Source organism: Anopheles marshallii, chromosome 2 (assembly GCF_943734725.1).
Source record: "Anopheles marshallii chromosome 2, idAnoMarsDA_429_01, whole genome shotgun sequence".
NCBI lineage: Eukaryota > Metazoa > Arthropoda > Insecta > Diptera > Culicidae > Anopheles > Anopheles marshallii.
The window spans coordinates 77,775,698-77,798,965 of record NC_071326.1 but is presented as its reverse complement, the minus strand read 5'-3'; the positions used below and the strand labels follow the sequence as shown (position 1 = coordinate 77,798,965).

The 23,268-nt window shown below is 45.0% G+C and overlaps 3 protein-coding genes across 5 annotated transcripts; all 3 read left to right on the top strand.

Moving 5' to 3' along the window:
• Positions 1 to 582: 582 nt before the first annotated feature.
• LOC128708519 (putative polypeptide N-acetylgalactosaminyltransferase 9) lies at positions 583 to 6,528 on the top strand. Its single transcript, XM_053803498.1, has 9 exons — positions 583 to 1,018; positions 1,122 to 1,487; positions 1,555 to 1,719; positions 1,793 to 1,986; positions 2,056 to 2,274; positions 2,338 to 2,571; positions 3,389 to 3,493; positions 5,583 to 5,621; positions 6,259 to 6,528. Exons 1-9 carry the CDS (start codon positions 583 to 585, stop codon positions 6,526 to 6,528), a joined length of 2,028 nt encoding a protein of 675 aa, XP_053659473.1.
• Positions 6,529 to 14,477: 7,949 nt separating this feature from the next.
• On the top strand, positions 14,478 to 17,796 carry LOC128715287 (serine-enriched protein-like). 3 transcript variants are annotated; one of them, XM_053810172.1, is made up of 4 exons: positions 14,478 to 14,807; positions 15,530 to 15,568; positions 16,956 to 17,546; positions 17,614 to 17,796. In XM_053810172.1, the coding sequence occupies exons 1-4, from the start codon at positions 14,478 to 14,480 to the stop codon at positions 17,794 to 17,796; spliced, it is 1,143 nt and encodes a 380-aa protein (XP_053666147.1). The 3 variants fall into 3 exon arrangements, with proteins under 3 accessions (XP_053666147.1, XP_053666154.1, XP_053666162.1); XM_053810179.1 differs by lacking the exon at positions 15,530 to 15,568; XM_053810187.1 differs by lacking the exon at positions 15,530 to 15,568 and having other exon boundaries at positions 17,618 to 17,668.
• Positions 17,797 to 18,147: 351 nt separating this feature from the next.
• On the top strand, positions 18,148 to 20,745 carry LOC128718622 (serine-enriched protein-like). The gene has a single exon (XM_053812244.1). The coding sequence runs from the start codon at positions 18,148 to 18,150 to the stop codon at positions 20,743 to 20,745; it is 2,598 nt and encodes an 865-aa protein (XP_053668219.1).
• The last annotated feature ends 2,523 nt before the right edge of the window (positions 20,746 to 23,268 follow it).

The following is a 23,268-nucleotide window of genomic DNA, read 5'->3' as shown; positions in this document are numbered from 1 at the left end:
ACATACAACACGGACGGACTCCGTCGGACATTAGATCCCATAAGCGAACCCATTTGATTGAATTTATCAAATCAAACAGCGTGCAGCTAATTGTGAACGATTTAATGCACATTTCATTGACTTTAAACCCATTTTCTTCTACTTTTGTATTTGCAGCGATTGCAGCACACATATCAAACATCACCATCGCACAGTGGTGAACAGATGCATCATCAGTCGGTATTAGGAGCAACGGCATTGGCGCGGCGGTGCTAATTTTATGCGACGACCGAAACTTGACGAAAAATCGGAATCACTTTTTTTTTTGCGGCGAATAAAAACCACACATCGGCCTCATTTCACCCGTGACCTCCGCCCCGTGCTGGGCGGGCGTGAGATCTGCAGTGTACACACGGAACGGAGATGTGTACAGGTGAGTGTACGTTGTTGAAAACGTAACACTCGACCACTACCAGTTTTCATAGGGCCGTATCTTCTGCCCCAAAGCATCAAAGAAGAACTCACTACTAGCGTAATCGCTTCGAGGCGCGGATTAGTTACAGTAAGCAACAACTTCTACCGATCTACATCTCGCACAGCACCATGGCATTGCTTGGTAGACGGAGATCCTCCTTCCTAAAGCTAGCCGCCCTGTGCGGTGTGGTGTGGTTTATGGCTGTGTTTGTGCTCTACTCGGACGATGCAAACCGGACGGGTCCGAGCGGTAGCGGCAGTGGTGCGGCCAGCGGGGGAGGTGCGATGGAATACGAAACTCCCCGGCGGTTACCGCTGGAGGGCATCCGGAACAAGTTCAATCAGTTCATCGAGAACGCACGGTTGGACGCGGATCGGCAGGACCCGGTAGTGCCGGACCATGCGGCGGATGTGAATTTTGTCGATCACAACGGCTTGGAGGATGGTGGTGATGACGGCGAGGCAGGAGTCGGTGGCGTTGAGCCGGACGTCGATGAGCCGCCGGTAGTGAAGACCGCGAAAGCAACACCGTCAAAGCCAAACAGAGGACAAGACCATGGAGGTGGTGAGTATCGTATAACAGATGTGTGCTGCGAATTGCCTACCTTCAGGCTGATAACTGGGAGGTGTGGTAAATTTCATTTTCACCTCTCACCTTCTATTCTCAGGTCTTGTGCTGCCCGGTGTGATTGCCCCACCAAGCGATGGACCGGGCGAGCTGGGAAAACCGGTCGTCCTGCCCAAGGAACTTTCGCCCGACGTGAAAAAGCTGGTCGATGAAGGATGGACCAAGAACGCTTTCAACCAGTACGTGGCGGACATGATCTCCATCCGGCGAACGCTGCCCGATCCGCGGGACGCTTGGTGCAAAGAGACGGATCGATACATGGAAGATCTGCCACCGACATCCGTCATCATTTGCTTCCACAACGAGGCGTGGTCGGTGTTGCTACGTACCGTGCATTCCGTACTCGACCGTTCACCCGATCATCTGGTGAAGGAAGTGATACTTGTGGACGATTTCTCTGATATGCGTAAGCGTTTGTACCGCTTCCCATTCACTTCACGCACCGAAATAATGCGATTGGTTCTGCCCTACAGCTCACACACAGAAGCAGCTGGAGGAATACTTCCTCGCCTACCCGAAGGTGAAGATCGTACGTGCGGCGAAACGCGAGGGACTCATCCGTGCCCGTCTGCTCGGTGCCCGACATGCAACAGCTCCAGTGTTAACGTATCTCGATTCTCACTGCGAATGTACTATCGGTGAGTGGAAAGACATTCTTCGCGAAGCGACGTATTTTTCCGCGAGCTAATGTTCTCCCTTATCAACTTACAGGATGGTTGGAGCCGTTGCTTGATAGAATCGCGCGTAACTCCACAACGGTGGTCTGTCCTGTGATTGACGTCATCGATGACAACACGATGGAGTATCATTATCGCGATTCGGGTGGTGTTAATGTGGGCGGTTTCGACTGGAACCTGCAGTTCAACTGGCACGCTGTACCGGAGCGTGAAAAGCGCAAACATAAGGTACGGGATTTTACAACCGATTTCCATCCACAAGTTCCGTTGAAGCTTACATCCGTTTCATTCGTTTAGAGTCCTGCGGAACCCGTTTGGTCACCGACGATGGCAGGCGGTCTGTTTGCGATCGATCGTGTATTTTTCGAGCGGCTCGGCACGTACGATTCCGGGTTCGACATCTGGGGTGGTGAAAATTTGGAGCTCTCCTTCAAGACGTGGATGTGCGGTGGCTCGCTAGAGATTGTGCCCTGTTCGCACGTTGGTCACATCTTCCGGAAACGTTCACCGTACAAGGTAGATGGTGGTGATAGTCGAACAGTTTCAGTAGGGCGATTGTAACGTCTTCTTTCTCTTCAGTGGCGAACGGGTGTGAATGTGATCAAGCGTAACTCGGTCCGGTTAGCTGAGGTGTGGATGGATGAGTACGCACAGTACTACTACCAGCGTATTGGTAATGATAAGGGCGATTATGGTGATGTGAGCACGCGTAAGAAGCTACGCGAAGAGCTTGGTTGCAAATCGTTCCGATGGTACTTGGACAACATCTATCCGGAGCTGTTCGTGCCTGGTGATGCAGTTGCTTCTGGCGAGGTAATGATTCGTTCGCTTTTGATGCGATCCATACAATTGGTCCTACTTTTTGTTTCAGTAGAAGACATGAAAAGATTTAAATACATAACCTTTATCCGATGTACTCTTCAACGACGATGGCTATTGCGGGAATGGAGCTTAAAATGTTCTGTTCCTTCGTGAACTTATTTGGGTTCGCTCTTAGCAACAGCAATGGCCATCTTCGTAGCTGAAGTCACAAAACATAAATAATGCTTAAATTATGAAACTTATATAGGTAAGAAACATGGGTTACGGTAATCGAACCTGCCTGGATGCGCCCGGCGGTAAGCGGAACCTGCGGAAACCGGTCGGACTCTACCCGTGCCACAATCAGGGTGGCAATCAAGTAAATAACCCTTTTGCATATCCCGTCTAGTACCTCATATGCCAGAGCGTAACAGAAGCAAGCAAAACAGGCTACCAATCGTCACGTCTCCACACAAATCGGGCACAATCTTCACTATCGACGAATTTGTTTTTTCAGTTCCTCGCTTGCGCGATCGCGCAAGTCTTTCGTTGCCTTGAAGCCGCACAGTGTTGTTTTTAGAACGGTTTATTCACAATTTAATTCTATCATTTTTCTTTTTTTCTTTTCTTTTTTTCATTCTTGTCAAATCGTACTGTATGTGTGTCACTGTGTTTCGTTCATGATTGTGCACTGTGCTGTGCTGTTGCCTTCCACAAATGCACACACCCTTTTCCAAAAAAACAATTCTCCCTTGTTTGTGGCGCACACTTCTTGTTCTGTTTGTTTTTTGTACCAAACCAAAACTCCCACCCCACCCTCCCTGGGCAGATTCGGAACCTGTGGTCTAATCTGTGTATCGATTCGGCGGCAAAACCCGAGGACATGCATTCGCCGTTGGGCATTTGGCCCTGCCATCAGGCCGGCGGCAACCAGGTACTGTACACCAAACGAAAAAAAAAACCCCACACGTACACAAACACAACCACACACGTATATTACGAAATATTACACACTGCCCACACACGCACACACACGCCATACACACTGGACGGTTTACTGTGTGCAAGCGGAGGAAAGATATGTTTTTCGCCTGAAACACTTACTCGGACTAATGGACAGTGGTAGCCATATTTCGGCCGGTAATGGATCAAACAAAGCTTCACCACTAACTACCAGGACCCTGCGAACGTACGGACGTACTTATTGGCTCCAAATTAATCACTTCATACAAACATACCACAGACAGACTAACAGACAAACATCATCCACATGAGAATGGGTAGAGCGTTATCCTTTCACCAATACTGCTCAACAATTAATGCTAATTTACGAATGGAAGATACTTGGTGATGCGGCAATACTAATTCGCTTTGCTTTCCTTTTTTATATTATGATCTAGTTCGATTAATCGCTTCGTAGGCATGTATTATTAGACGAACAATGCATTAATACTAACTTCCTTTATTACGTGAACCATCATTAAGCCATACCAAGCTTATAATATTCCTATCGCCTAAACGTGTTACTCTAGAACTCGAGTAATATGCAAACATTACTCATCGTAGTGTAGTGCCAACATCACCACTGTTATTATGCAAAAAATAAATTCAACGTGCATTTTTCACCCGAATAAAACAAAACCCCTCCCGATCATATTCACGATACTCGAATGTCACGACTCTCTGTGTAGTGTTCACCGTAATATTCACCGTACCGCGGTACCAAACGCGCAATAATAAACGCACAAACGTAGAGCTCACGATCACGCGATATTCATACCATGATCCATCACCGAAGCACCACGGACCAGTGTCATACATCATTTAAACAAACGCGAGTTGGAAACGTTTCCTTGATCAAACGGCAACCCAAAATTGACTGAAACATTTGGAAAAATAACAACGACTTTGATACGGTTGGACGGTTAGAAGGAAAGGCGAAAGTACTCATGGACGGTACACTTTCCCACTTTGACATGACAAAATTGTTACCGAAGCGGCATAAAAATGCATGTCCTGCGTGTTTTGATTTAGCTTTTGTCTACCTACATTATTTGTTTCTTATTTTCCTTCCTACTATAGTGTTTTATTTACATAAATAAAAAACAAATCGAAACCGTTTTTCCCAGCACAGTGACGCTCTACGCGATGGAAGGTATTTTCGAAACAAAAAAACAAGTGTTTGAATGAAGTACAAAATTTGTGGTGATGATTGGTAAACTGAAATGCGACCATTCCTGTCCTGTAAATAGCCAATTTTGCCGCCAGCCTGCTGTTGTTACAATTTCCCCCCCCCTCTTGCTTTTTATTAAGATTGAAAAACCATTGCAAAACGCTACTACATATCCGCGGGTATGGGTTGTTTCTTTTGTTTTTTTTCCCCTTTTGTTTTGTATGTATTCGCTCGAATGGAAGTAGTTTAACAACAGCGGCAATGTTAAGAGCGAAAAAAAACTATGCTTCATAAACTATGAGAGAGTGAGATAGTACGGAAAATAGTTTTACATACTGAAAAGAGAATTTCATTTGTGACGCCATGTGTTGTTTTGTTTTCGTCATCGCATTCAAAAACACATCATTCTGCACAAAACACGCACGCGAAATTTCACACATCAAGTGTATCGATAAGGAATTGGTGAATAAGCTCCCGAAAGCAGCCTACTTGTTAAATTAGGTAAAAAATACGCACTCAAAGTCAAGAAAATGCAATTTGTCGCGCAGATTGCAGAACTACAGGCGCGTTTCATTTTAACGCGCCTAAAAGTATGCAATCTCCTTAGAAAGCGGTTTTTAAAAGCACAAAATGCTTCAATTTAGCAAGAGCTGCCTTTTTGTGAGTTTCCATTTTCATTCTTAACCTCATGCTGTCGTACGTGTCTATATGTTCCCATCGGTTCGCGGAGTTCATGGCAGCACCCGGTTGGATCGTACCAACCCAACCAACCTTTTGAACATCCGTTGTTCATCTAACGTTTTTCTTCTTTCTCCATCCACCTGGTTCTGTCCACGTCTATCCCTTACAGGGCAAGGTGGGCGCACCCGACCAGCATATGTTCTCCCGTGTACGTAACGTAAACCATCGTGTATCTGTGTAAGCGACCGATCGGGTTAGATTGCTTGTGTGTGCGCATTAGCGCGAGCAAACACACTCCGCCAGTGGAACCATACTAATAGGGTGCCATCTTTTACCTGTCGAAAACGCGACTACTACCCTTTATAACACGAAAACTAACACGAAATAGAGCGTAAAGCTAAATATTAAAACACATCCGGCAGGACGAATATCAGGCCAACAAGTAAATCATGCAGGGTTGCTAACCACCGCTAAGGGATCTCCAATTCGGCGTTACTATTGCGTGGAGCAATGAGTATACTTTACATTTTCATTTTCAACCGTTACTGATAAAAGGGGGTTAATGGCGTAACGAGATGAAATTCTCTTTCCGTACTTGTAGAAGCTATTTTCCCGAACGCTCCATTTTGTTACGCTATAGGAAGTAGTATGTGTGTCCCTTTGTACGAATATACGTATTAATATATTTTATTTTTCTTTAACCCTCAACATCCCGTATCCTATCCTTTTCTTGTGATCATCTGTTCCCCCTTTCGTTCTCTCTCTCTCTCTCTCTCTCTTTCCCCTGGAACGTTCCTTTTTCCCCTTCCCTTTCGCCAACTTGACCCGCTTTCCATCTCATCTAGTACTGGATGCTGAGCAAAACGGGTGAGATCCGACGGGATGAGGCGTGCCTCGATTACGCCGGCGATGACGTTGTACTGTACCCGTGCCACGGTTCCCGGGGCAACCAGTACTGGAACTATTCGAACGACTCGCACCTGCTGCGGCACGGTTCATCGGACCGGTGTCTGGCAATCAACGAGGCCAAGAACAAGCTGATCATGCAAGACTGCAATGCGGCCGTGGAGGCACAACGGTGGTCCTTCCAGAACTATGACGCCAGCAAGCTGTGAGTGTCCCGCCGGACCAACCACAACACAACGACACCTAATCCGAGCCACTCTCGGGGTACGATCGGTGAGGGCTTTCTGGTGCTGTAGCTAAACCACCGGATAAACATAGCGAGAGAGAGAGAGAGGGAGATTATGTGGCAGGAAGAGATGGAGTGTGGAAATCTGTTATCTTCAAACAACCCCCAAAACTACTATCGCTACCTGTACTGGTAGCGCTCTCTCAGGAGCTAATCTCAGGATTTGCACCATGAGTCTCGCGCGGACTCTCTCATCGCGGATGGAATGGACCAGTGCTCCAATCCCAACACACACACGCACACACGAAACCTTCGCATTCCCCCCTGGTATGCTTCCCAGCAATCAATTCCAACCACCACGTCTACAAATCCGGAACGCTCCAACATGAGAGAACATAGAATTGATTTTAAATTAATGTGATCTTTTATAAGTGTTAGTACCGAAAAAAAAGTTTAGTTCCCAAGGTTTTTTGTTTGGTTTTCTTTTTCTATTACTGCCGCATGATAAAGATGCTGCTAGATACAAACAAAAATGGCCGCGTTGTACCACGCTCAACTTGCCAAACTTTCGCTCCCAATGAAGATAATTGGCATTAGGAAAAACAAACCTGGGAGCAAAAGTGTGAACGAGACTTTGATGGCGGAAAAAAAGGGCGGCAAGTGGCAATGTGAATTATTTTTTTCCCTTGCTGTATATATTTAAGTAGAAACGATGCAAAACATACCGAACTGTGGAGGGAACGTTGTCAGCTGACAGAGTGAGAGACTTTCATTCCAAGCTTAGTACAGTTTTGCTCGTGTTTTGTTTTGTGTAGTTACTTAAGATGCCTTCTGCTCCCCGCCCTCTTTCAAACGATTGCTTTGTAATAGTGTTACGGCTATTCACAATATTCTACCCTGCAATGTTTAAGGTCCGTAGCAAAAGGGCTGATTTGCTATATATGTATTTAAAGACTATTAACGTTTATTCGCCGTTTTTTGTGTTTGTTTGTTTGTTTTATTAGTTAGCGGAAACGTTTGCGCAATGTGACTACAAAATTTAATATTATATTTAAACAATTATGTGACTGCCATACAACAAACAAAACAAACTGTAAGAATGCAAACTTCTTGCTAGCAATAGAAGAAAAATGGCGCACGCATCGAAAAGGGGCGCAAAGTGTGCAATCGAATCGAAGAGTGGTAGAGAAATAGTTTAAAAGTGAGCAACGATAGTTAATAATAATAGACGAGAAACGGTAAAACGAAAGTTTAAAGTCAACCGGGAAGAAATGGAAGAGGAAAGATGCAAAACAGAAAGGATAAAACGTATCATACAAAACAATCTTGTAAAGGCTTTGCTACAGAAGATTTCAAAACCAATGCACACACCTACCAAGCGAAAAATGATATAAAGAACCAAACTCAACGCATTGTCTTTTGCACAAATGCACAAAACCCAGGACAAGCAACTGAGACCGAATGAGACAATCTTTAAACAAACAAACAGGAAAGGAATACAAATCACACACAAAACTCCAACGCATGCAAGCAGTACTCCGGTAAGCGCGATCCTTCCAGAAGTCGGAGGTGCTGGGCCATTAATAACAAAATAATCTCAACTGTTGGGTTGAATGAAAAGTTGTAGAGTTTGAAATTTGCTCAAAAAACACTAAAAGTGCATACTAAAAACACATCCTTTAAAGCTGAGTTTTCTTCCAAAAAAAAAAACACAAGTACATCTAACTAAAGAAGGCAATTATTACCGGAAAAGGAAAACCAAACGAATGAAGAATGTTTTTAAACACACAAACATAGAGACAGCACGGCAATGGGGAAGATTAGAAGTGGATTTATTTTGCGTAGAAATACACACACATATCAATGAAGTTGGGTAACTAAACTATTATCTCCCGGCAAAACGATAAACTACAAAGTAAGATATAGAAACGAATCATTCCATTTTTTCCACCCCGAAAACAAATGAAACAAATGAAGCGTTCGATAAGGTGTACGTTTACGGTTTAGCGTAGAGTGGTAGAGTTTTACCCTCAACTGATGGTTAGCGCATATCGTCAACTCCATTACTCCATTCGAGAGCAACTACTCCGACGAACGAACTCCTCTACTTCCGCTATCGTAACATATCGAGATTGTTGTATTTAATTACTTTGTTTTCGTTTATATTACATACACTTGTACTTATCGAACTACGTCAATACTGTTGCAACGCTGAAACATAATTCTTCCAACAGAGAAAAACAAAAAGCATATCGAAACAAAACAAAACCAGAGAAGATTTGTTTAACGTTTTTTAACGATTACTATGCATCCAAACAATCACAACAATTATATAGCTCAAATGTTGATTTTATGTGTTTGAAAAACATAAAGCGTGCGCAGTTAAATTTTATCGTAATACTTAGGTTTACCGTTTTGCGTTCGTCGTATTGTCGGTTTGCAACTGACAAGCATTAGTTCAATTGTGTGGAAGAGCGTGTAGTTTATGCATGGAAAGCGTCATGAAACATCCCCTCCCCACTATATTTAAAACACAACAAAAATACAAGGAGAAATGCTAGGATTTCTCTTAATGTGCCTTTTAAAATTCATGCATTACGCACCTAAAAGTAGGGCACTAGCCAGAGAAGGTACTAAAAAGAGAGGGAAAAAGATGGAAATACGATTAGCAAACAGGAGCGATTGTTTGCCCAAATATCATTCCTGTAGAGTCACAGTGTTGAAAACAAAAAATCGAAGCAGAACGGAACGGTAAATGGTTTCCAAGTAAATAGAGCGCAATGAATTAATTCCTTCTCCAATAGACTTCCACAATCGGATGCTGTGGGCGTATGTGTATAACAACCGATTAGCTCATATAGGTATATATACATATTGAAACTATTTTTAGTTCGATCTTATACAACCGTAACGAAACAGTATGTCATCGTTTTATGGAATCATCGAGGCAATTGTACTTTAATAGGAACTGAGCAAGAGAAAGAGAGAGAGAGAGAGAAAGAGAGAAGAAAAGAAAACATTCTGTAGCTATCGTTGGAAGGATATCTTGAAAAGAACAAGAACGCATGTAAATAGTGAAGCAAAACAATTAGTAAGGGTGAAATATAAAAAAAACATAAGAAAACCTGTCTCGGTAACGTATAAACAAAAAAACATACACATATCTTTTATGAAAAAACAACACACACACACACACATGCATTATAGGAAATAGATAAAATATAAATACAAATGAAAAACAATACATAAAACAAAGCTACAGAAGAAAAGACAAAATGTGTGGATAAAAAAAAAACATTAAAAAACAAACATCGATATCTAATAATCAAACGAAAGAGATGATTTTGTGGCGAAGCAAATTCACATGAAATGGTTTGCTTTTTTGAAGGGGTCCGCTTAAAGTCAAACAGGAGCGAAACAACTACATCACAACTTTACATATTTGGCTCACATTGTGCGATGTCACTGATCCTATCGCTTGTACCCTTGTCCCAATCAATGGTGTAGTTTTTTTGTTATTGTTGTTGCAGTCAGACGTGAGACGTTTGTATGAATTGACGAGAATAATGAAAAACAAAAAAATGTTTTGTAAAAATGCAACCGCAAACATCGAAACAAATCATGCAACAGAAACAGTACACAGTTAGGATGAAGATCGAGAGAACGATAACTAACGAAAGCCAAATGGTTGGTAGAAGAAGAAACATAAAACGGCACAAACCCACTACCGAGTTGAGAAGGAAAACAAAGTGTAACAATAAAGTAATAAACGAAATTTATTTGGAAAAAAGTGTATTTGCTTCCGATGCGTTTTTATGGCAGCTGAGAACATTTAGTGCATTTAGTGCTGTTGTGATTTTATCACAATAATAAGCTATTTTTTTAATTTTTTAATTATTTTTTAATAACTATTTTTTTATCTTTATTTTTTAACAATTCGATATTTGTGCGTTCGAGCGAGTTGAAGTACGCACTGTGAACTTTGAAGAAAAAGAGAGGAAGAACAAGAGGAAGTCCGTTTCATCAGACCCTTAATAAATGTCAAATAAATAAATTTTTGGGTATAAGCTAAAACTTTCAAAATTTATCACCACTCACATCACAACTGTTAAAAACGAAGAAATGGTATAATTTCCAGAGATTTGGAGCTCCTAAATCATTTCAAAAATTCTTCAGAAAAGCGCCTAAAGTTATGCGATTCGCATTATGAAAGAACCCTGTACTTTACAATCGCGAAACGTTAATTGCATACCTTTAGGCGTATAAAGCCAAGAGCGGCTGAAGCAAAATTCAAATGCGTCCAAACGGATTCAGACCTTCTCGTTTAATTATTGTGTAATTACTTTCCATAAAGTTTTATCCAAATTTCCGTTAGTGCCATAAACGCAGTTCGAGCAACATTCAAAATTTCGTGCTCGAAAAAAATCGCTCAATGTGTGCGAGAGCCGCGACCAAAAAAGTGTTCCTCCTCACACACAAACACACCCTAAACGGTCAACTGTCACTTTCCTGTGTACAACACGTCATGCGGAAAAGCGCATGCGTTTGTTTCATCGGAAGGAAACGAAGGGAGAACGAAAAGCTCTTGCTATGCTTTTCCGATTCATTCAGCACGCTCGCACATTCAGCTACCCTGGCTGGTGGCGTCATTCTGGTGGACACTGCCGTTTGTGTCGGATGGGAAAGCTTTAGAGAGCCTTGCGTACATTACTGCACCCATTGGCAGCATCTGTAGTGTGTGTGTGTGTGTGTGCACGTGTGTGGCTCACAGTAGCTTCACCCTCGCCATAGAAAGGGAGGAAAAACTTGCGTGTGCGACTTTTGTTCACTTTAGTTAGTTCGTTTCACTAGTGCTCTTGCCACAAGGTAGCGTAAAGCGATGTGCATATCTGCTGATTGTGAAATGTGTTTGATTTTGGGGACATGGCGTACAGTGGGAGTGGGTGATGGTGATGTGGGTGCTAGTGTGCTCATACAACAGGCAGGGAAAACTACGCTTAAAGCTCAATGTGATAACAGTGCTATCATACTTCGAATGTTCCCGATCAAAGCCGATAGAATTGTGAAATTCCCTTCTTATCTTCAAGAAAGAGAAGAAAACTATCCCAGCAGCTGTTGCCTTTTGTAACCGTTTTCCTGCTTCTTTGCACGGGGAAAAGCCTACTTTTCTCGTTCCGTCTCTATTCGACAAGCAACTCAGTGTCAGAAAACCTTGCCACGCGATTTAAATTTGTGAATGAATTAATCATAGCACCCAGCGCCGCACAGAAATAGTCGCTCCAAGTAGGACACAGATCAGGGCCATCTAGGATAAGGAAAACGGAGCAACAGCTCCTAGCCTTCTTCCAGTCATTTTATTCTTTCACTTCCGCTTCCTCTTTGCCCTTGCTACGTTTGTGGCTTAGTGTGTATGCGTGTGTGTTAGTGACACCAAGCAACATTTGAAGATAGGACAGAGGACTTCTTTTGCGTGCTTGTGTGTGTGTGTGTGAGAGAAGTGTGTCTCGTGCTCTTTTGTGTGCGTGTGTACGTGAACAATAATTTTCCCAACTCCAAGCTCGAGCCTCTGCTGCTGCTGAAATGTTGATTTTAAAGCGATTCCTTGTAGCGAGACAGGAAAACGGTTCCCGGTTTGACCTCCATTGCATCACACTCACCATAGAAGAAACCCACATAAACACACCAACACATAGCACAGCTAGTTGAACACCGCCATCACCACCAACCCACCCGCCCACCTTCCTTGGTTTGTTTGGTATATTAAACCTGCTCGAACACCACGTGCGCTTTCCCTGCGTACTTGTACTTCATTCATACACAACTTTCTCTCACCCCACCATATTCTCTCTCTATCTCTCTCTCTTTTTATTCATTATGTTTTTCTTTCCCTTTTGCTCGTTGCCGCACACACACCAAGTAGAGCCAACCTAGACTCCCCACCACCATTTTCCTGTTGGATCGGTTGAGTAAAAGCTTGCAAAGATTGCAACAGGTTCGTATGCTTCTGATCCTTCTGTCTCTCTCTCTCTCGCTATGTGTGTACGTGTGATTGTTTTATGTCGTTATTCTATGTGCGATGGTGTTGGTAATACACCACGAGGAAGCTCTTTAATATTTAAACATGGGTAAAAAATGGGGTAAAATGTATCATTGCTTATTTAAACGTGTTACAAACTAATATGTACTTCAATTTGCATAACTACCGGCGCTTTTCCCTATTTGAGCAAAATGCGAAGTAAACTTCGTTTTCGCGCCTAAATATATACAAATTGTAAAACATTTCAGTCGTTTTTTAAATATTTCACAAATTTTAGACAACTTTTAAATGAGATACCTTCGCGCATAAATGTTTTAAAGCTTTTCACCAACGTCATGAGTAGAATCTATCCCATTGTGCCCATTTCTAGCATTTTTGCTCGCTCCATGTGGTGCGTCCGTGTTGTGGAAGTGATTGGGACACTTCCGCTGAAGCGTGTCCTTTTTTCTGTCTCGCTGCCTACACACGTCAGCGTCTCCAGGCTTCCGGTTTCCTCCCATGCGCGCACGTGTACCGTTCTACGCCTTTGATGGTAATGCGAAAAATATTGCCCACCCGGCCAGACTTTGCCAGAGTTTGCCCGTCCTCCTGAAATGTTTTTTTTTTCAGGACAACGTTACTTTTCCATTAAGCTAGGATGTATGCCGCCAACGGCTAGTAGTAGTTGTGCACAAATTGCAAAACCGATTAGACGACCAACCGTCCTGGCGTTGGAAACGTCCGCACTGCTGGGCATGCCAGACGCAATTAACGAATGAAACTGTGCCGTTCGTCGTAACGTTCGAGTTACGTGCTCGATTGATTAGCAGGCATGATTGATTGCTGAACGACAACGATGACGGTGTTGGGGCATATTGATTGATTAGGCCGGTTGCTCAATGTAGCAGCACTGAACTACATACGGGTTTCATGCTTCATCGGGGTGAATGTGTTCAATGAAGTAATGTTGTTCTAACCAAATGGTTAAAGCAACAGGTGGAAAAGAACTAAGAGTTGAATATTTTAATAGCATCTTCATGAAGCTTTTGAGAAATAGCGAAAGATAAACAAAATCAAGTTTATTTGTCTATCATGATCATTGTAAAAGACATTTTGCTGTATGTTTTGCATACTTTTGAGCGTAGAATTACTTTTTCCTCTGATGGGGTCTGTTGGGGTCTTCAAAGTAGAAAGCTTAAAACATTAAGACGGTATCTGTCAAACAATTGTATGGATAAGCCGTATAAGTGCTAAAGGATTTGTTTGGAAGGAAAATAATTAAATGTTAGCTTAACTTGGAATCAAATTTAATGGAAAGTTTGTTTGCGTTCATGGGAAGTTGTTTGATTATGGAAGTTTATTGTTAAATGCTAGAAGCATTTAGACCATCAAACGAAAAAAAAATTACTAAAAACTAGTTGAACATATCACAAACTTTATTTAAATTATCTCAGGTTCATATATGGTCTTCTAATGTTATCATCTGCTAAACTCATTCTTTTAATCGTGATTTCAGTACAGCAAAATAACGTACACTTCCTATCATAAAAATGCAGCACTCTACTTCAGAGGTTTCTGATTGTTTCCTTATTTCAGTACGCCTAAATGTATGCAATTGTTTGTATTATAATGTTTTTAGTTGCTTTCGGTATATTCGTAGTCCTCTACAGATCAAAAAGAGAGGTGATTGACGATTTCCTAAATGAATTGCAATTTTTCCGGGCGACATCCAAGACAATCAATGGCTGTCCTATCTGTTTGCCATATGAATCATAATTGAATGCTTTCACTGTAACTTTCTCGATAAAAATAGGTTATAGACACATAGTACATCGTTCATTCACTACTCCATTTTTTTCCTCTCTTTCTCTCTCATACACACACTCTTTTCCAATACAGCAATAGAAATAACAGCTATGCCTGAAGTGTTACCACTTTCTGGCATGGCTGACGCCGAGCCGGACCTCTCGACGTTCGAGAACAAGTCCGGCCTGGCGGAGGACATGAAGTTTCTCGCCTCGATGCCGGAACTGTGCGACGTGACGTTTCTCGTCGGTGAAACGCGCGAACCTGTCTGTGCGGTCAAGGCGGTACTGGCCGCCCGGTCACGCGTCTTCCAGAAGATGCTCTACCAGGCACCATCACCGCAGCGCAAAAAGGAACCGCCACCGCGCGAGAACAAACTGCGACTCTTTCTGAAGCGTTCCTCGGAACCGCTGCTGAATCTACAGAATGCGGCACAACAGGTAAGTGCTGTGGGGAGGTAATTCGATTGTGTAGTGATGGTTGACTAACATACCCAACAAGGGAAAATGGGTAGATTTGATTTGAATTTTGATGAAATAAAACTGGTTTCATTTGTTTGTCTCATTTTGTGGGCAAATCTCTCATAAGTTTCCGTAAGCATAAGTTCGTAAGCTTTTTGTACATATGGCGGTAATTATTAATTTACTTTCGTTTCGTAAACGCCTTTTATTGAAATGTGCTTCTTTTGTTTCCCAAGTTCATTTCAATTTTTGTAAACCATAGCTCTATATTCGTTTTGTTTCATTGCGTTTTTGTACATATATTACCCTTGTTTGATCTTTCAACCAATCAACAAATGATCAACAAATAAACCAATTCCGTTTGTCTATTTTGTCTCTCCCGCCATCGTACCATGCGTGTGCCATGCAATTAAACAATAAAAAAAACCTACTTAATCTAACATTCACACTGTTAAACGTCTGTGTGCCGTCGCATTCGTACAACTGCTCCCGCTTGAATTGAATACAAAATGTAAAAAAAAACAAACGCTTTTGCCCACATTCGTCCACATTTTCCACACGACAATTCCTTCATCCTTGTGCTTCACCATTTGGGCCACAAAATTCACACACGAATGCTGTGTGTGTCTGTGTGTGGCGACAACAAAAACAAACTGTCCGATAAATGACCATCCTTCACCATCAAAACACCCCACCCATAGAGAAGCGGCTTCAATCAGCAACTAGCGCCTATTGCGGAGGTAAAAATACATTAGTGGCAAAATCATATAGCAATCAACAACCACAAAAATCCTCGAATCGCGGGGATTAAAAAAAAACTCCTTGAATCTCATGCCTCTCAAACTAGTGATTCTGTTAGCTTCTGTCGCTTTCTATCGCACACCGGACCTGTGTTCTTCTGCCTGTGCTTCTGTCTTTCTATTGCTCGTCTGTATTTTGCTGTTACCCATCTCAGACATAGTGTTGCTGCATGTTCTTCACACTGTTTTCTTTTAGCAAGACTATAAAAATAGCTTACCCATCTACTGGACCATTAATGCACCGGACTGTTCCACAAATAGAACTTTCACTTTATTTTTCGAATGCGATGCTTGAGTTGATGGTATCGAAGGATTTATCACATTTAATACACCAAACAACTTTTTAAAAAATGCATTATCATTCCTATGTTAACTGGCAAACAGTCTAGTACCAGAATAAATTAATCCCGAAAGTATGCAATCAAATAACCTTCAACGCACTTTAACACTGAGAATATCAATGCATACATTTAGGCGTTATTAGAGAAACTTTTCCTTTTCACGAATGAGCCTTCTGAGCAACAATCGTAATTGCATACATTCAGGCGCAAAAACCCCAAATTAGCTCTCATTGGAATCGACTGTAATTATGTAAATTAAATGCAGATTAAAACCACAGCCCGAAAATAATATTGTTGCCAAAAATGGTGATAAATGTAAACTATGAAAATAAAAAGCCAGATGTTTTGTATGGTTGAGTCACCACATCTGCAGTTCTACTCACGGAATAGCTGTAGCTCATTTTAAAGATCCTTTGTGTTCACGATTACTTAAACACAAAATCCTGTAGGAACACAGCGAAAACTAACCTTTAGTTTGCAACGTACTGCGGCATGTTTTGCTTTCAAACTTGTTGTGTGCTTAATTATATTGCATCTACTCTTAGCTTTAAAGTCATCGTTTTGCTAGTGCAACGAATTCCTGTTTAGTACTCTTTCATACACACAGTAGATTTCGAATGTGTCTAGACATTTGTCTGTTAAAAGGCGTGTTCCTTTAACCTGCTTAAAAAAATTGCTCTGACTGTTGCTACACCCACAAACCAACAATTCTGTGGCACTGAATAGTCATCCAACCAGATGAGAACTCACGATATCTCTTCTCGTTCGCGCTCACTCATTAATGGCACCCAACTCTGACAGAAAACACTGCACAAAACAGTTTTGTAAACCGCTCACGTTTCGGTGTGTTGTCCCTTCTGAACGTTCTCACTAGCTGAACAAATTCCATTCGTTTCTTACTCGTTGTCTGTCGCTGTATTCCGACGCACTAAACACTACTCCTCCCGTACTTTCTTTCTCTCTTCCAACAACGCCACCACTGCCAGCCGCCGGGCCAACAGCACCAAACGCTTATTATCGAAGAGTTTGAGCCGGACGTATTCCGGCAGCTGATCGAATACATTCACACCGGTTGTGTGACACTGCAGCCACGTACCCTGCTCGGTGTGATGAACGCCGCCGACTACTACGGGCTCGAGGAGCTCCGGCGCGCTTGTGGTGGCTTCGTGCAGTGTTGCATTAATGTGGATACCGTGTGCGCGCTGCTGGCGTCGGCCGAACGCTACATCCAGTACAAGTGTACCAAGAGCCTGGTACAGAAGGTGCTCGAGTTTGTCGACGAGCATGGTAACGAGGTGCTGAATCTGGGTAGCTTCACACTACTGCCCCAGCATGTCGTGCGGCTGATACTGGCGCGGGAGGAGCTGCGCGCGGACGAGTTCACCAAGTTCCAGGCGGCGCTGATGTGGAGCAAGAAGTACTGCGACTCCAACCAGAACACCCCGCTGAAGGAGGTGATTGGGAACTTTCTCGAGTACATACAGTTCCACAAGATCCCGGCAAACGTGCTGATGCGCGAGGTGCACCCGCTCGGGCTGGTACCGTACTCCATCATCATGAACGCGCTGGCGTACCAGGTGAGCCAGAGGCGATCATCCTCACCCTTCCTCCACCTGCACCCGTGCTAACTTCCGTACCTTTCAGGCAGACCCAGCAAGTGTGGACCCCGGAAAGCTCTCCCCCAACTCCAGCCGAGTAAGGCGGGCGAGGCAATCGCACGGTCGCTCGATGTCCGTGCAGAGCTCGCTCGACCCGTACGGCTCCAACACGACGCTTAGCTCCAGTGGCAGCAGTGATCCAGCTAGTGGACCACCTCACAGCAACTAACAAAGGCTCAACGGCCCCTCCTCTCCAACTCCAGAGTCGTCCTCCCACCATGGCAGATCGTTATCGTCCTCCCATCACCAAGGCCAGCACCACCATCACCACGGCCACCACAGCCAGCACCATCACCACAGCCAGCATCTGCACCAGCCGAACAGTGGCGGGGGTTCGAGCAGTTCCCGCTCGCTGCCCAAGATACGGAAGGCCAAGTCGCAAAGCTTCCGGACACGCCGCAGCCCATCCGAGCGTAGCTCCAAGGGTGGCCACATATCGCCGTGGAATTTTAGTGCGCAACTCAGCACCGGCACTAGTCCACAGCAGCAACAGCAGCTACCCAAATCCCCGGTCGGCAGTATGACCCATCTGGAACAGCACCGCAGTTCGATCAGTTCAGCCAAGAGTCCGTGTCTGTCACGCCAGGGTACGCTGCGTTCATCGCACCGGCGGAAGAGCAGTCTCGGCGCATCGCTCAACCTGAGCCAGGGTCGCCGAAGTCCGAGCAGCATGCTGAACGATCGAAGTCCATCCGGACGTCCAAAAAGTCCCAACCTGCTCATTACCGATCAAGCGTATGCGTCCAGCTTCGATCGACGGTCACCGACGGCGATGTCCTTCTCGGGACGCCGCAGTCCATCTGGTCTACGGTCACCTTCCGGTGGTCTGCGGTCGCCTTCCGGACGTCGTAGCCCACTCGGCTTCAACCTGCAGTCGGAGTACTCGGATCTGCTGCAAAGCCAGCAGGAACGATTCAGCCCCAACTCGCTCAGCAGCCACCAGTCGGCGAGTGGACCGGATCGGCGTACGAGCCCAACCATCCATCTACCTCCAGAGCGTAGTCGCAGTCCGGTCGGGTTCGGGTCCCGGCTCGGAGGCAGCCTGTACGGGCCAGGATCGGAGTCTCGCTCGTCCCGCACCAGCCCCACCACCCTCGGTACCATTCCGCCGATCACCATCTCCAATCCCTCGGAGACGTACGAGATCGTACAGAAGTCTATCGAAACGAACCAACAGCAGCGCAGCCCCAAAAGTCCCAAGAGCCCCAAAAGCCCTATGAAACCCGACCCGGGTGCGGTTGGGTCGGCGCCGGAAAAAAAAGAGAAAACGAGCGTCATGAAGGAGATACTAGCGTTCGTGCGCAAACCCTCGAAGAAGGTAACCACACGCACGAGCAAATTTGCAGCCGCCTTCACGCGCACCGAATCTACCACCGGCGCGCCTCTGTTGCGTCAGAGCACGTTCTCCAGCATTCAGAACTCATCCAGCTGCGCGGGACGGAATGCGATCACGAAACAGATGTCGGAGATTGCGTTCGAACCGATCATGTCGTCGCTCAAGTGGAAGAATGTCGGATCCAAGATGTCGCTGAAATCGCTCAAAAAGCTATCCCAAGGTATGAGCGTTACCTCGGACGGGCGCTCGCGGGATAAGCGTTCCAGCGGTGATGAGGTGAGCGATGTCGAGAGTAGCGATGGAACAGCGGCCACCACCTCAGCCGGCATTGCTGGTGGGCCGGATGCCGTGTTTGAAGTGCTCGAGAGCGTTCATTTTGAGAAGGTCGGCGAAGCGTACATCAAGCACGATCAGATACGGGAGGAGGAAAGCCCCCGAGGCTCCCAGGATAGTGCGGCCGGTAGTGATGATGAGGGGCGCAATGGCGCGGACAGTGGTCGTCTCAGGGTGACGGCTGTCAGTGAGATCAAAAAGTCTCTGGAGGCTCTTTTTACGCGCCAGGAACCCATTGATGAGGCGGGTGAGATAGGGATGGGCCGGGAACCGGACGCTATCCAGTGTCCGACGTTTGAAATTGAACCACCCTCGAGAAGGGCCTCGTTCGATCCACCTCGATCACCGTTCCTAGAGAATCTGCGTAGTCTCAGTGATACCGATCACGAGGGAACGCATCATAGCCGGCTGGATTCGGGTGGAGATAGTTTCGAAATGATCGACACCACGGATCGAATGCCGGGCTCGAGTGTTTCCGGTGATCGTCACTCGTCGATGGACACCAGCTTCGATATCTCACGCTATCAATCAACCAGCTACGAGGATCAGAACTCCAGCTTCGAGCTGGTAGAGCTGGACAACTCCCAGCGCGGTGACAAAACTCTCTCCCCGTTCGACATTCGCAAATCGTCGATCGAGCTGGTCGATGCAGAAACCTTCCAACGTTCCGGCTACCCCGAAGGTCGCAAATCTTCGCTCGAAACGCACTTCGATCTGGCCGACAGCTATCAACAGCATCACCAGCAACGCTCCGCTAGTCCCCGATCGGCGTTTTCCGTCATCTCAAGCTCGCGGGCTCCCACCCGCAAGCAGATCTCCGAACCGGGACGCTGTCGGGACTCACTGCCAAGATCGGGTACTGGGCCATCTACCAGCACCGGCATGAAAACGCACTATTCGGCACCTCATCGTGCCAAGTCACCGCTCTCCAACCAGACCTCGTCCAACTTCAGCTCGCGCGACAGCTACGACTCGATCTTTGAGTCTACCGGTCCACCGCCTCACTACCACTCCCAGCAGAGGAGTCCCTACTCGTCATCCGACCCGAAGCAACACTTTCCTCTGCCACCGCGCAAATCGTCGAACGAGTCGCCCCGGTTCCTCTGCACCGACAAGCGTTGTGCCGCCATCTTCGAACCGCGTCCATCGGTCGGTTCGATCGGGCCGGTCGGTACGGTTATGGCGGGGACGGCGTCCGGTCGGCTGTCATCCTGCTACCTGGACACCTCGAGCGGCAGCGAGTTTGAACCACCGTCACCGCGCCGTGCCGCCAGTGCCTCACCCAAGCACACCTTCACCTTCCGGATCGTGCTGAAGAAGGTGGACAGCTCGCCGGACGCGATCTGTCCGTCCGCCGAACGGCGCCAGCTGCGGGAAAAGGCCGAAAGCCGCCACAAACGGCGCGACAGCCGCCGGAAGAAGCTGCTCGAAATAGGGAAAAGTTTCTAAGCGGAGCACGTAACCGAGATCATCAGAACCAGCGGGTTGGATCTCAATCTCCACGAAGGAATTGCGTTTGAAGCACTGCGTTTCATTTGCGTTTCGGTTTATGGGACCGGAAAGGAAGTGTTACAATTTGGAGCCGCTGCACTGTTCGCGCAGTGCCTGTCGGAACTCGACTTTACAGACAGTTTAAATGCTTCCGATTGATTGACACTTTATCACTTTATGACACATTATCGGAGGTACTTCAACAGTGGCAACTCAGTAAGTCAATAAGACAGGAAAGTAATTACATTTTGCATACATTTAATACACTCTAGCCGTCGTTTTTTGCATGTCTTTACAGTCAGATTCAACCATATCAATAATCAATCGATTCCAATTTTGAACATGCGAATAGCAATTGCAGTAACCCGTGTGAACCTCCATCATGTAATAATTCACAATTTCAAGAACCACTTCCCGGATGCGAAGAACGTTTTTTAAAATCTCCATCTTGTGTCTTGACGACACGCACACGCGCGCACTCCTTACAAACGAAAAGTGTTCAAGTAATATTACAACAAGCTGAAACATACTTAAAAAGGAAACGAATTGTGTAAGAGAACTAAGCTGTACCGTTACCGTTCCTCCTCAGGTGTAATTGATAATCGTGTAGGGTATCGGGCAGAAGGCTAGCAAACTGTCACCGTTGTTATAATGCAATGTAACGTAACGAGAAAACTCCATCACTCTTTCCTTTTTTCAATGGATATCAATCTTCCGGATGGATCCATTCTATTTCCGGCACAGGCACGAGCTCTCGTTTCCGTTGTTCATTTCCCGTCCGTGCCTTTTTCCCGCCCTTACAAAGAGACATCGTGATGTTGAACTACAATTATCAACCATTTCGATAGAGTATCGCTGAACGCGAGTAAAATATGTATATGAAACCAGTAGTAAAAATGTTACATTTTTCACTCATTCGTAAATTTATCAAATGTTACTCCGAGTCGTAGAGAAGATAATCGTTAATCGGACCGATCGACACACCGATCCATGGGGTGTTGGGAAGGATAGAATGCAAAACTTTAACGTATGAACAGGATAAGCATAGCCAAAGAAAAAACAACCGACTGACGACACTTATTCGCAATACAGTTTAAATTTCCAAGGCTCCAGACGCGATCGTTACTGGGCGGATGTGGTTGATGCATTGAGACAGGTACGATAGAAGCGCAAAGACACATTTTTACCCAGCGATTTGGTGGGATATTCTGGACACATCATGCACTGGTTATAACTATCGAAGCGATAAGACTTTCCGGGATCAAATCATCTAACTTACTAACACTCATTCTCTGGCTCTCTTTCTCGTGTAACGGACGAAGGGTCTCACAGCTGGTTTCTAGTAGCTAGTACAGGATTAGGGTAGGATACTGGAGGATACACTATGGATTCGACCACACGTAGAAATACAAAAATCAAACACGATCTGGGACAGAGACACACACGATCGGTACGATCATAACAATCAAGCCATGAGCCGCTACCATGCGGGGAAGAACCAAACACGACCGAACGACACAAAACAGCAGAGACTCTCTGGAGGGCCGTGTCTCACTGTGGTATGCCAATGTTTTCCCCTCCCAACCATTTTTCCCAACACCTTGCTATGTTAGATGTAAATCCCAAACGATATTGTGCTAACGATCACACCGTTTGCCGTCATAGTCGAGACGCACAGAGTGTGCCTGAAAGGATCAACAAGCGAGTCTCACATGTTCGTAGGTGTATTTGTGTGTGTGTGTGAGTGTGTTCTTGAATGTCGGACGTCTATAAAGTATTTAAAGCCCGAATCCATCCCGATCCTGGTCCCGATAATGCAAACATACATAAATATTGGCTACTTCATTATAATTGCACTGTTCGTCTGGACAGATCACCGTTAGGATGTGTTTTGGTAGAGGAACGCCTAAAGGTATGCAATGTGGTTTTATTGGGGTAGTCAGGATCTCTACAATAGCAAATAGTAAAAAATATTGCATACTTTTAGGCGATACTGCACTGGAATTTAACCATTATAGCGAGAATTCTGTCAAGATACTTGATGTTCACTGAAAGTCTAATCAGTTACTAAACGAATTGCTTACTAATCCTTAGTGAGACAAACTTCGACCGTTCCTTTTACACCTGTATTGCTCTTATGCTCTCATTCTGTGTGCCAATTACAGCAGGAAACCCACCAACCTTTAACACGTAATGCCCTCTACCGAACATTGTCGTATTGTCGGAAATTCCCACAGCACACCGTAAGGTGACGTAGTAGACGGGAATCTGCAAAGACGTTTGCCACATACATCCACCAAATGGAACTCTCTGAACAATATAACGACTCATACAAATATGGCTAAAGCATCCTTTACCCATCCAACAGCACAGATTGTGACACAATCAAGGTGAAAGAATCCATTTGTCTACATCCATTTAATCGGTGTATGTTGATTGACATAAAAAATAATGCCAGACAAGCAAAATATATATTGATGA

Bases quoted from the DNA above. Each gene is read 5' to 3' on its own strand.
- LOC128708519 (XM_053803498.1), top strand. From the start codon at position 583: ATGGCATTGCTTGGTAGACGGAGATCCTCCTTCCTAAAGCTAGCCGCC. The intron at 1,987-2,055 runs GTACGGGATTTT...TCATTCGTTTAG, and splicing joins GTGAAAAGCGCAAACATAAG to AGTCCTGCGGAACCCGTTTG. The intron at 2,275-2,337 runs GTAGATGGTGGT...CTTTCTCTTCAG, and splicing joins GGAAACGTTCACCGTACAAG to TGGCGAACGGGTGTGAATGT.
- LOC128715287 (XM_053810172.1), top strand. From the start codon at position 14,478: ATGCCTGAAGTGTTACCACTTTCTGGCATGGCTGACGCCGAGCCGGAC. The intron at 14,808-15,529 runs GTAAGTGCTGTG...CCCCACCCATAG, and splicing joins TACAGAATGCGGCACAACAG to AGAAGCGGCTTCAATCAGCA. The intron at 17,547-17,613 runs GTGAGCCAGAGG...CGTACCTTTCAG, and splicing joins TGAACGCGCTGGCGTACCAG to GCAGACCCAGCAAGTGTGGA.
- LOC128718622 (XM_053812244.1), top strand. From the start codon at position 18,148: ATGACCCATCTGGAACAGCACCGCAGTTCGATCAGTTCAGCCAAGAGT.